Source organism: Ylistrum balloti, unplaced genomic scaffold, assembly GCF_031769215.1.
Source record: "Ylistrum balloti isolate Yb309-2 unplaced genomic scaffold, AGI_CSIRO_Ybal_v1 Utg370028, whole genome shotgun sequence".
NCBI lineage: Eukaryota > Metazoa > Mollusca > Bivalvia > Pectinida > Pectinidae > Ylistrum > Ylistrum balloti.
The window spans coordinates 29,662-43,371 of record NW_026782092.1 but is presented as its reverse complement, the minus strand read 5'-3'; the positions used below and the strand labels follow the sequence as shown (position 1 = coordinate 43,371).

The window sequence follows — 13,710 nt, the reverse complement described above, 5'->3', positions numbered from 1 at the left end:
GTATGGTCCTTCGTTTCATGTTTGCATAATCTGCCACTGGACGTTCTTTATCACCCCATCTAAATGCTCTCAACATGTTAGTTGACCAAGAAGAAGAAATTGCTTTACATATACAGATATTAATTGACAGAAGTATTAACTGCAAGCATCTACAGAAAAATTTCAAAATGTCGAACTAAAGTAAAATAACAAAATGGCGAGAAGGCAAATCCTAACCTCACTTGATACATAGTAATAAAAACAAATGTTTTTAATCCAAAGTAATTAGTGATTATTTATAATAGTTTCATTGTGAGCACAAAAACTGACCACACATGTTTCAAAAAAGTTAATAACGATTACAATAGTCTGTCAATGAGCAGAAAAATTCTGACCTCACATATATGATATACACAGTAAATAACATTTATAAAATTCAGTTTGTGGGCAGACAAATTCTGACCTCACATGTATATTATACCTTGTAAGAGTTACAATAATCAGTTTGTGGGCAGACAATTCCTAACCTCACCCGTATATGATACTAAGTGATAGTTACAATAACCAGTTTGTGGGCAGATAATTCCTGACCTCGCATGTATATTATACTTAGTAACAGTTACATTAACCAGTTTGTGGGCAGACAATTCCTGACCTCACATGTTTATTATACTTAGTAACAGTTACATTAACCAGTTTTGTGGGCAGACAATTTCTGACATCACATGTATATTATACCTAGTAACAGTTACATTAACCAGTTTTGTGGGCAGACAATTCCTGATCACACGTGTATATTATGCTTAGTAATGGTTACAATAATCAGTTCATGGACAGACAATTTCTGACCTCACATGTATATTACACTTAGTAACAGCTACAATAACTAGTTTGTGAACAGAGAAAATCTTACCTCACATTTAAAATATACACAGTAATAGAAGTGCAATAATTATTTTGTAAACAAAAACAAATTCTGACCACACATGTATTGTATACGCAGTAACAGAATTATATTTATTTTGGGAGCAGACAAATTCTTACTTTATGTACATACGCATCAGTCATTGAGGTTACAGTTAAACTAGTTATCGTTTTAGTGAGCAGACAAATTCTAACCTCACCTGTATAATATACACAGTAAATAACGGCTACAATAACCAGTTTTGTGGGCAGATAAATTCTGACCTTACATGTACATTGTTAGATTAGCAATGTAAGCATAACCTAGCAACAGACAATTGTACACCTCGCTATCAGTTGGATATATAATAGATAGCAACAAGTACTTGTATTTCACGAACGAGTTACTTTACAAAGGCCACCCCTTTTGCTGCAGCAGAGGTAGCCGCTCCTATCTGAAAACTATGTCCTTTATAAAATATTCGTATCTAGATGAATGAAGGTCCAAACGGATTGAAGCATCTTTCAGAAATAAGAGTGGGATATAGGTGATGAATGAAAAAATAAAGAAAAGAAGGGGGCCACTGTTGTATTCGAAAAGATTTAGATATTGTAGAAGAGTGAAAACTGGGCAAACACATTCAGATGGACCAGTGGGAATTTCCTGAAGAAATGATCGGAAATCCCCATGTTTATGATTTGTAATTTAACTGTCGAAGTCCATGTATAATTGTGAAGATATCTTTGAAAGCAAATATTTTGTCTGGTTGATTGTTTTGGTCGACAGTAAACTTACCAATCTAAAGGAAAGCATGAAAGGTCAATAAAAACATTGCCCGACACATACGAACTTCTTTACGAAAACATCTTATTACATGGCATAGCACAGATGTTTCTAATATATTCAATGTGATTGACAATCTACAATCATCATGTCGCTAATATTCTGAAAACCCTTCAACATTTTAATTGAAAAATGAGGAAGTAGTGTCATTCATATTTTCTCATTAATAAACAAAACTAGTTCCTGATATGAATGAATAATTGATGGCAGCACTCAACTTTTGAGTGAACAGATGTACAATGTATTCAGGGAGGATTGGTTTAAGTACTGGGAAAATGACGCTAGCAGGATATTTCTTTCAACGAAAAGTTTTGAAAAAAATGTTGCAATACTCTTCAATAAGAGTTTACAGTAGATGGATTCCAGGTAGCCGGTAAAAGCTGCCATCTGTTGATATGGGATTGCTATTGACTGTTGGATTAGGCAAGGAGCCAGTTTGGAAGGCTTCCTGAAATTGAAGACGTGACAGTTTATTAGAAACAATGTTTATGAAATTGGGAATGTGTTTACCCTAAAATTCATATTGTATTTTGGAGTTGACAACATTAATCGTCTGACTTATTTCATTATCTATGTATATTTTGAAGTTGTCTTATTAAGTATGTCGACAACTGGGCTGTTGTCGCACATGAACAATATTCAATGGTTGGACAGTTTTTTTTACCCAAATCTACATTGCGATACCTATAGGTAAAAGTTCTTTAAAATTTATATGAAAAGGTTGCAATTGCTCTGTTTACTACTAACCATTGATGCCCAAGAACCGCCGCACAGACACCATGTATACCTGCTGCATCCGGCAAGAACAAGATTTGCCATTGTGCTCTGACAGCAAGTATAGCCATGCCTGCACGTGTTTCTTTATTTAGGCAAATATGATGCTGTTGCTCTTTCATTCCTACAATGAGATCAATGAATAACCTCAAAAATGCCCTGCCGCGGATTACGACAACACAGGAAAAACAGACCCAGTAATGCATTGAAGATCTTTTGACTTGATTTTGCGATTGATTTTGAAGTTATGAAGTAATAATTTCGCTTTTTCAATTTTTCCTTAGGCGAGGAGACTGTCATTGTATCAGTGTTCAACTGTATACCACAATTGATTATCTCTTTGGATGAAAATATGTTTTTTCTGCCTTTATTGGAATGCCGATATTAGCAGCCACTTTGAAAAAAGTTTTGTGAACAAGTTTTGCATTGATCAAGAAAAAAAATCATCTAAAAGTCGGGACATGCCAGCCTGGAAACACTAGGTCATTATCCATTGAATCGCGCAGCTAAAAATTTCAAACATGATGATGAACAGCCCATAGGTAGACATATGTCACAATGATATTGATGATCCCATTTTAAGCCTGAATATTTCAAATTATTGGGATGGATGGGAACCAAACGGAAATAATCTTCACTGTTAACTTTAGCCATTAAACAATGAGTGCCAATTTTTGTTTAAACAAAAGTTATAACATTTTCTTCTGATTTATACTGAACAGCTAATATCTCTTTAGGGATAAGGTCATTAAATGACTTTCTCTTAGGATATGAAAGGTTGTGGTGAATTAGTCGAAATGTTCCAGTATCATTTTGGGGAACAAGGCCTAAATGGGATAGGGATAGGAGGATGATATAAGGAGCCAGCAACTTTGTTAAGTGCAGTCTCTATACCGAGTTTTCCCTTAACTGCAACAGGATTGCACAAGGCAGAGTGATGGTTAGATGGTTCAGACAGTGGAGGATCACCAGTTACACCCAAATGGAAACCTGCCGAGAACCCATGTACTAACGTTAATATGATGTCTTGATCTTCAACCTTCCAATTGTGTGTTAAAGTATGAGGCTGCATTGGCGTTGGCAGGCTTTGCGATGACTGAGAGGCAGTTCTTAGCAGCATGTTTTGCCATATAAATGACATTTATGATTGTATTTTAAATAAATGGTTGTTGACATTTACCTTCTGAGCTGTACGATCAGCAGAGATGCTCTTTTGCATTTGTTTACCACCATATGTATTATTTGAAATTTTGACATTCAGTTGGAGAGACAACAAAAAAGAAGAATCTTATAGATGCCAAACGCCAGTTTCCCAATGAATAGGTTGTATGCGCCGAAGTTTTCTAAAATTTTCATCGTAATAAAAACCTGCCTGAAAACCTGATGTGTCATTTATAAGACGAATGGTGTGGCCATATCTTAAAAGGCCTGTGGATACTTCATGGTATGAATGGGAATGAAAATGTCAAAAGCCTGATTCCATTGATGAATGTGAAGCAATTGTTTTGTTTTGGTGTGAGAAAGTCAGCCCTAATTCCCTGTTACCTTTCATGGTGATATTGAATTTTGAATCATTTTCGTCGATCGGAAAAACCAGAAACATATCCATTAATTAATATTTTACTATGGGTTTGACCTTTCCTTTAAACCCTAGAGGCAAGTTGTTATTTAAAAGTTGATCATTGTCTTGAAGATTGTTACCTTAACCCGCTGTAGCAGCTTTCAACATATGACTATTTGGTGTTTTAATCTGTTCATGGTCGGATGAAGCATTTTTTTACCAGATAGCCAAAGGAGGTTAGTGATTGATGTGTCTACATCACTACCAAGGTCAGGGGAAGGAGAAACCAATGTCTGTGACCAATGTCACTACTAGTAGTAGCTCTGGAGTTAGTCACACCAAATGATTTCACAGTATGTGCTATTGCTGTGGCAACCATGCTTGAGAATGTTTGGAGAACATGGTCCACTATATTTTTAACAAACTGGTATTGGATGAAACCCCCATCTGACGTTTCCGAGGTTGCTGTTGTGGGTTGATTGCCTTCTGAAGGAATTTTTCGGGAATGATCACCAACACCCTTAACCGGCATGGCAATTTCCTGAAAATATAGGCATACATAGTTCACCCATAAAAGATTATATCTTCTACACTGACCTCCTGAAAAAATTGTATGAGGAATACGTAATGTTCCCAGTGGGCTCAGTAGTGCCCTTTACGTGCACATATAAATATTTAGAGAGGACAAGACGAAAGCGTGCGAATATGATGAGAACAACTTTACATATAGGCAAATATTGGTTGATCTTACTCGATAAATCAATCAGTCATAAATATATTTGTCTGAGGTCCATGCATACTCATGATGTAGGTATAGAATTAAGGGGGAAATAATGCCTCTAAAAATACACAACGACGGTTGGTCAAGTTATGAATAAATAATATTGATAATTCATGTTCATCGGAGGGTTCATCATACTCAGAAACAAAAACGTCATTTAAGTTAAGATTGATGGTTTTATATTGTTTAAGGTCCTATGGATTGTTATGGTCATCTAAAACACATCTTCATTATGTAAGTGAGCTAAGTGCAAGTAGTTGGAGGCTTAATTGTGTAAGCCTCCTTGTGATAGTACGGAACTTAAACTGACTTTACAGTGCTACCACACTGAATTACACTGCCGAAGGGCCCCCTTACCATATTGTATGCAAATCATATAACTTTTTAGACGATTAGGATGCGTTATTCTGTTATTTTCTAACTGAAATATTTCCCAATTTCTTCCGTTCGTTCATAAATTATTCGTAAGCGTCTCCTCTTTACTACAAGTTTGGACTTTATAATGAACAAGCACAAAACACCAATATTTATGAATTTATATTTATTACCTTGTGTAAGTTGAGTACAGACATTGTTTTATATGTATAATAACCTGATTGCCAAATTCATCACGTCTCCTGAAATGTTGAAAACCCAAAAGGCTGTAATAGCGGACGTTAAACATGTTAAATAAATAAAGTCAACTTTATGTATTGGAGTGTTGCTATTACTGATCTTTTTTTTTTAACTTGTTTCTTATTCAGTACAATGAGCATGTTTCCTTCCACACCAAAAACAACACACTACTAGTAACTTTCTCACAGCAACCAAATATTCACACTCCTGTACTTATCCTTACACAAGTTACACATACCCACAGTTATCACCTTAAATGTATATATAAATCTAGCAATGAAATATTTGGACTTTGTAATAATCTAGGTGCATATTAACCATGTATTGCTAAATTTTACTAACACACTACTGCTTTCGGTATAGATAATGGCACCACAGATGGGTGTAATTATATAACCACATCAAATATACACACTTGTATACTCAGGATAATCCTAGCACACATCACACCTACATGTACCAATATTAAGCACGAAATTGTTATACTCATGTGTTACGTTATAAACACAATAACTTTAAAAACTGAACGAAACTTTACTTACATATGTACGTGTACCAATACATGTAGAATCATTATTGTACATTTAACGCACTTGTACAAGAATAATGTTGAGAACTTATCCATATTTACACATACACATCATATATTCATACCCCAGTCATCCATATCCTTATATAAACACATACATCATATATAAATGCATATATATAAATATACACATGCCTAGATTACCTCCCCTTACCTACATACAAGTACTTGTACACCTAGGTATACACAATTATTATCACACATATTTACCAGTGTATTCAATCTAATAAAAATATGAATGTATACAATCAAATGAAGTAAAATACACTTAAGTTTAATTCAGTACAAGACGTCTTATAATACGGTTTTCTTTCTAGTCATGCATATAAGTGTTATGAGCATTGCACTGTTTTACTGGAAGAAATGAGAGTCAAAAAGGAGAGGGAGGGACAAAGAAAGGGTGAAAAGAGTGGAATAAAATAGATTGAATGAGATGAAAGTGATAAATTGAAATAGACTAAAAAGTAACTTCATATATGAAGGCTATTAAGGCTAAAAAGTAATTAATGTCAGGGGCAGTGAGAAGTATAATCAATAGATACAGAAATAGTATGTCTTTATGATAACTGGTATATCTTAGTCTATTTAATGTTGTTAACTTGTTGGTTATTTAATGAAAAAATGAAAGATCGACAGCTGAAGCTTGTTGGTTAAGAATTACAACATAGAATATCATACAGCGCTCGCTGTTGGCCCCAATAATCGATGTTACACAAACAGCTGAAGCTTGTTGGTTAATAATTACAACATAGAATATCATACAGCGCTCGCTGTTGGCACCAATAATCGATGTTACACAAACAGCTGAAGCTTGTTGGTTAATAATTACAACATAGAATATCATACAGCGCTCGCTGTTGGCCCCAATAATCCATGTTACACAAACTTCAGAAAGCCGTCATGCAAAAATGCACATAGTGCATATAGAGTAGGTGTATTTACCTGTATAGTGCAATATCGCAAGTGATGCATACTTTGTCTGAAGTCATATCACCAGAAAATGTAGGTGTATAATCATTCGAGAGATCGCTGTAAAGTCTGAATAGGACATACATCATATCATAAATGTTTCCATCTTACGGAAACTTCTTCGGCAACGGTCGTAAATGAAGACATGTTTAAAAAAGAGAATTACAGCCGATTCTTTATCAATACAGACGCACAATGTCCATACATAAGGTATTGGATGTTAGGTATCCATGTATTGACATTCGAGTGAAATATCTCGTTCTTTATGAATATATGTGTGGAATACAAGCCGGACCCACCAATATACATTTACGTACACCGTACACACGATATCATAAATCCAAGATGCTCGGGAAAACATGCCTTGTATTTTCAACTCGCAAAAAGCTTAAGAAATAATTACCAAATAAAAAAAAACAAAAGCTGTTCAGCATTTTCTCCAAATTTGTGAAGTATAATCAGTAGATCAATACCTCCATCAATAAGGGAGATATGACTGGTTTTCCATCACAGACGTCACAATGCGTAAAAATGCGTAGTTGGGAGTTAAAGGGAAACAGAATTTTGTTAAAGTGAGGTCATTTTCATGTACCTCGTTAGGCTGGTCTGGTGTTACCACACTGAGTGTTAACAGAATTTCGTTAAAGTGAGATCATTTTCATGTACATCGTTAGGCTGGTCTGGTGTTACCACACTGAGTGTTAACAGAATTTCGTTAGAGCGAGGTCATTTTCATGTACATCGCTAGGCTGGTCTGGTGTTACCACACTGAGTGTTAACAGAATTTCGTTAAAGTGAGGTCATTTTCATGTACATCGTTAGGCTGGTCTGGTGTTACCACACTGAGTGTTAACAGAATTTCGTTAAAGTGAGGACATTTTCATGTACATCGCAAGCTAGGCTGGTTTTATGTTATCAGACTGTGTCACAGTTATGTTAAATTGGATTTGATATTCAATATTGATCTTCACTTTTTCATATTGACAATATTCCCCGTTTGTCTTGTTTATAAACCTGCCTGTTAATGATAGAGTTAATATTTTGGAACCGATGTTCAATTACGATATATTTCTATTATATAAAGAAGCCAGGCGTTTTGTATTTTTAAGGAAGTTTAAGGAAGGAGTTTGAAAAAGAGAATTCAAATGACCCAATTTCCTACATATTTGCCTGATGTGTTTCATAATGAAAAGAAGAAAATAGATAATAAAAACACAATATCAGAACTGTGAAAAAGCAACGACAAGTAGTTTTGATTTCCAAAGTGCAATATGGAATATAAAACTTGAATAAAACACAAGTTTACAAGTTTTATTAATCACTCCAATCACACCATAAGTGTGTAACAGGAGGTCAATCATCAGATACAATCAGATACATTGTTATATATTGTCTGCAAATAATCAGATACATCACAAAACATCTGAATCATTTCAAACATCTTACAGAATTACCTGATAAGATCGCGTGTCGCATGATATTCAACGATCTTGGTCTGCGAATTTTATTCGATGTTTTGTCAGCCATATTCCAAAGAAATTAGTCTGAAAGAATGTACAAAAGACACAAAAGTGAAAAGCAACTTTTCATACAAATAAAGAGTTATAACTGTTTCGGCGTGTCCTTCTAGGTAATTAGATAAAAACAGTTTAATACAGAGATATGTTGTTCTTGAAATATGTTAACAAGTAAGCAAGGTAATCACCTACTGTTGGAAATAAGACAGAATAGGATTATAACTTATATGATTGAAATTTTGAATACCAATTTTGTAATGAACTGTACAACATATTTCAACATTTTTTTCATGTATAGTATGTTACAGACCTATTACCTTTCGCTCCTGTTCTAAGCATCTATCACGAACTTGGTTCTCCCAAAAGTATACTATATTTTGGATTGGCTGACCTCAGGTGATCTGCAGATCCACAGGTAGAACATTGGCTCTTAATTATATATGCCTAATAGAATGCAATACAGGCAAGGTAATTAATTATTGAAACAGACAGAGAAGCAGTACTATAATTTCATCGGAAACAAACACTAATGTTTGATATTAATTACCCTTTTTCTGTTTTAGTGGTAAAACGATGCCTCCTTTTCTGACATTTATAACATTGGGTCTGGGGAGGACTCATGATGATGGGAGTTCACAATAAACTCCGGACAATTTGTTATCAGTAGGTTTTGCAATGTATTATTAGACTGAAATCAACCAGGACTAAATAAATATTTTAATATCACAACACGTGAACATTTATATGTGGCTTGCTGATTACTGCACCGTTAACTTCATCGGACGAATGGACGGTATGAAGAGTTCAAGGTATTAGAAATAATGGTTGATTTGTACGAGATTGCCATTGAATCAGCTGTGCTACATTTTTTATACATGAACGTGGGGAATAGTGTGGCGAGATCGTGAAACGCTTACAGCGGAAACAGGTCGATTGTGTAACCTTCCAAATGTGCTTCCGGGTGTATTAATATACTATCCCGAAAATGACGCTTCGGCCACGTTGGTTCATTCGACAAAGCGTTCAACCTGTGCATTAGTAATTTACACCTGCAGTTTTTTTTTAGCGTGTGGAACCAGGATATATATCTATTATTAATTATTCTCAGCTACCTCAACCAACCATGAAAATGATGCCAGGATCAATAGCGTGGCAACGAGAGATTAATGAAATTTCGCTTTACTTTGAATCTTACTGCCGTCACAAATCCTTGCCAAAGAGAACCAGATATCTAAAAATAAGCACGAACAACAGCAAATTATCATATAATGTTCCTGTTTGACCCTCTGGGAGTTACAAGAGTCCCCTATACTATTACCTACTAAAGGTCAAAATTATCTATCTTATTGGTCTGACAATATTATCTAATAAACTTTAATTTCGAAATGCACTCAGGATATATCGCTGCGCGAGAAAATGCCATGAATAAGCTACAACATGCGCTACATGTTTCCATAATCTGACCTGGCAAAGTGTAAGAATGACATTTCACAATGAAGATCGGCTGTTCTATTAACGTCGGAAACCCTGACCTCCAGACTAGTCCATGACCTCGTGGTATTTTTGGTGCTTGGTGTGATGTAAGAGAAAATACTTGTACCTATTTACGGCTTGATGACCTCTGGTCAGTCTGTATACATCCGAACAATATATTTTGACTCACTTTCTGTAAATGATACTTTGTTATTTCGGGCCATTAGACATCTATAGGTACCACGTTATGTTATATAAATGAAACACATCTCGACACCGTCTTTCCTTACAGATCAAATAGTGAATAAATATATACGATATGACATTTCGAATTGCATCATGCGCTGTTTCGTCCTTTAGGTATCCGTCAAAGATGTCAGAAATCTGAAGATAAAAAATTCGATGGTTTTTTGTGACATTCGAGGTAGGGTAACACAATTATCATTATAATGGCAGTGTCCTCATAACTCGGTAATTTTTTTTAAACAGTCGATAATTTAAAAAATGTCGGGGATATTCAAATAGTATCTTTAAATAGAAATGAATAGAAATTGTAGGATTATAAACATGATATACGGAATAATATTTTCACTTAAATGAATTGACCAAGATTTATATTGCGGGTGTCTTCAGTGGAGCAGAACATCCTTATCCTTCCGGGACACCTAGTCGTATTTTTCCTGAACCTTTTCGGTGGTCTCCGTATAAGTCCCATTTGTTCATTTTTGGCTTACGTTTCATCCATTATGAGTTTGAATTTAAAGGGACTAAATGGTTAGATATTTGTTTCATAAGTGATAAAAAACCTATAACATTGAAATATTATTTTTGTAATTGTGAACATTCTGTAACATTTTAAAGTCTGCATAACCATTTTATAACCAACGTCAAAAAATTTAAACAACGTACGAGCGACCCAACACTAATTCATAACAGTATTTCGCTCTGTCAAGCATGTAGCATGCAACGAGAGAGCATTTTACATAGTAAGACTTAAAACATGGCTTGCAAATAAAGTTTTGGCTTGTTACATAATTATACATAGTAAGAAATCATATCAAAACGGCGGTTTAAAGTGAGGCTCCGATCAAAACAGTAATGGGTGGTAGACACAACAGCGTGTGTTGACTAGCGTTTTTTTCTCTCAGAGATTGTTACAATTTTGTGAAGACTCTAATTTCAAGTATTTCAATGCTTGCCCGACATCAAATGCATGGGGGAAAAGAAGACTCTGTTGACATATCGGTATTTTTGTATCAAAGAATTGTTTTGTTATGTCAATGTATAATATTCACGGTATCATCGTAAAACGTTAAGCTCACTCTTCCTTTCAATACTTTCTTTTTTTCGAGTTCACATCATAATCAATAACATGTATTTTGTATCTTAAATTGGATTTTCATATGATTCATAGCGTATCCAAAGGCACTGAGTAACTTCCCCTTAGCTTAACATCTGTATTATATTTCCTCCGATCATTTGACATCCAGGGTTAGATGACATGGTGGATATGTCCATTTAGAGAATGAAACAATGCAAATAATTAATGAATTTGCAATAAAGCGCTATTTGAGAGAAAAAAATCTGTAATGGAAGAAAACGAAAAGCAGAAATGTTTTTGTTTTTATTTAATCATTTTAAATAATTTATTTGATTTTGCGTGAAAATACGCTGATTGGTTAAGAAATCATTCAAATTCTGTATATATGTACAGGAAGATATAACCGTAACATCACAACACAATAACCGTGACAGTTCTAACAATGCTATAAAACCGTTAAGTACAGACAAAAACAACACCCTTTCGACAAAGATACATATTGCATAAACACACAATATATTCACTGTTGTGTAAGTAATATCAGTGATTCGAATTTTGAGAACTTACAAAAAATAATCCAGAGACGATTTATCTTCTTAGTTACGCGAACAAAATCTTTCCGGGAAATTGTATTAAGAATCTGTTAAAAAATGATTCCTCAAATAGTCTTATTAAATTAAAAGATTTCACAAAAGACACGCAGGTGAATAATACCTTTTATTTGAAAATTTAAGCTTTCTGCAAAGACAGATAATACAAATTATAAATCTACATAATTGATTACATGTCCATATTTGGTGAATCGTGCTTCATTGCTTATCGTTTTTATATGTTTCACAAGTCAAAGTGGTTGTAAATGTATCTCCCACGCTCTTCTGAGACGTTCTGGTGTATATCCATGTGATGTCAGAAGATTAGAGAACTTTATATTCCTATCTGACACCCTATATCCGTAAACATTTACATTGGTCACAGGTGCCACGCCCAGTTTGTATGCTAGTATAGCCAAGTAGATATCATCCAACCTAAACGGTTTAGTATACCGCATGGCTGTCCGTACGTCCGACACAAAGTCCATAGTCATTATTACTGTTCCGGCTGCTACAAAAGGTGGGTATGTGTCCCACTGATACTCAGACACCGGGACGTGCCACTTACTGGTAACATTACGGTGTGGTTTAAAACCACTGTAGGTTCGTCCCATATATAACTGAACGCGTTTACTCACCGGTAACTGGTCGAGGAACAAGACCAGTGTTTTCAATGATACATAAATATCATCGTCAACCAGCATAACAAAGCGTGCGTTGAAACAAAATTCAGGTACCCAGTTAAACGCAGTGGATGTTTTTAATGTATTGTTGAAATACGTATCCTGGAAATCCATCAAGATAATATCGTCGAATTGTTTGATTTCCTTCCAAATGGGAATCAGAGATTGGCTCACAGGGGTACCTAATATGAATACCGTTTTAATCGTAAACTTTGTCAAGTAACTTTCATTACCCCAGGTTTCCCGAATCGCCTTTCTCGCACTCCAGTGATCACTCTTCGATTTCACCACGAAGAGAAGAAATACATCATTTGTTTGGGGTTTGCTACCGCCTACGTCGCTTCTACACTTGTTTGATGAATTATGTAGGAAGCGCTGTGTAAAGTTATTGATGGCACGATGACTGACCTCTCCAGTACGTTTGTAGTCCTGTATCAATCTCACTATATCTACGTCCAACGGGTAGGAAAAGTTTTCAAAAGGTAACTCCTTATCATACACAAATATATTGGTGGCACTTGTGAGTGATGTTGTCTGGTCATTATCTATTATTATGGTTGATGGTTGAACTCTAGTGGCCGTCACGAAATTATGATGATTTTCCAGCGCCTTTTGATATGCAGAACGGTAGAGATTACCATTTATAATCATATACGCGACGAGGATTAGTAAAGAGACAACACACAACTTTCTCCTGTTGATCCACATCGTTCGGACAGATGTTACACGTCTGTGCGCTATACATGACTGTAAAGAGTAGTGTATGCTGAGTAACTTGTAACGCACCAGTTGTTACGGATGCTTTAAATGCATTCCATTTGATCAGGATGCTACAACGTATTGTTTCCATTTGTTATGTATCGTGTTCGGTACACGCTTTTCTTAATTGAAGGTGTTTTGTCAATAAAAGCAAAATTAAATAATCCATATCTCAACTTAATAAAGAGTTATGGTTATGAGTTTGTTCGTCAGTTGACAGCTTCTTGCACGAAAATAGTGTATTTTAATAAAACAATCAATGCTCTTGCATTTGTAAGTGAGATAACAGGATACTTCTGATTTTTGGTGATTTCAAACAATTTGGTGTTGCGATGTTGCATTTAGGTAAGAA

At 35.1% G+C, this 13,710-nt stretch overlaps 1 protein-coding gene across 1 annotated transcript; it reads right to left on the bottom strand.

The window, feature by feature from the left end:
* Window positions 1-12,066: 12,066 nt before the first annotated feature.
* Window positions 12,067-13,307, bottom strand: LOC132548800 (beta-1,3-galactosyltransferase 1-like). The gene has a single exon (XM_060212694.1). It carries the CDS (start codon window positions 13,305-13,307, stop codon window positions 12,168-12,170), a length of 1,140 nt encoding a protein of 379 aa, XP_060068677.1. The 3' UTR covers window positions 12,067-12,167.
* Window positions 13,308-13,710: the final 403 nt, after the last annotated feature.

What these genes read in the sequence shown, in the direction of transcription:
- LOC132548800 (XM_060212694.1), bottom strand. Translation starts at nt 13,307, where the DNA reads ATGTGGATCAACAGGAGAAAGTTGTGTGTTGTCTCTTTACTAATCCTC.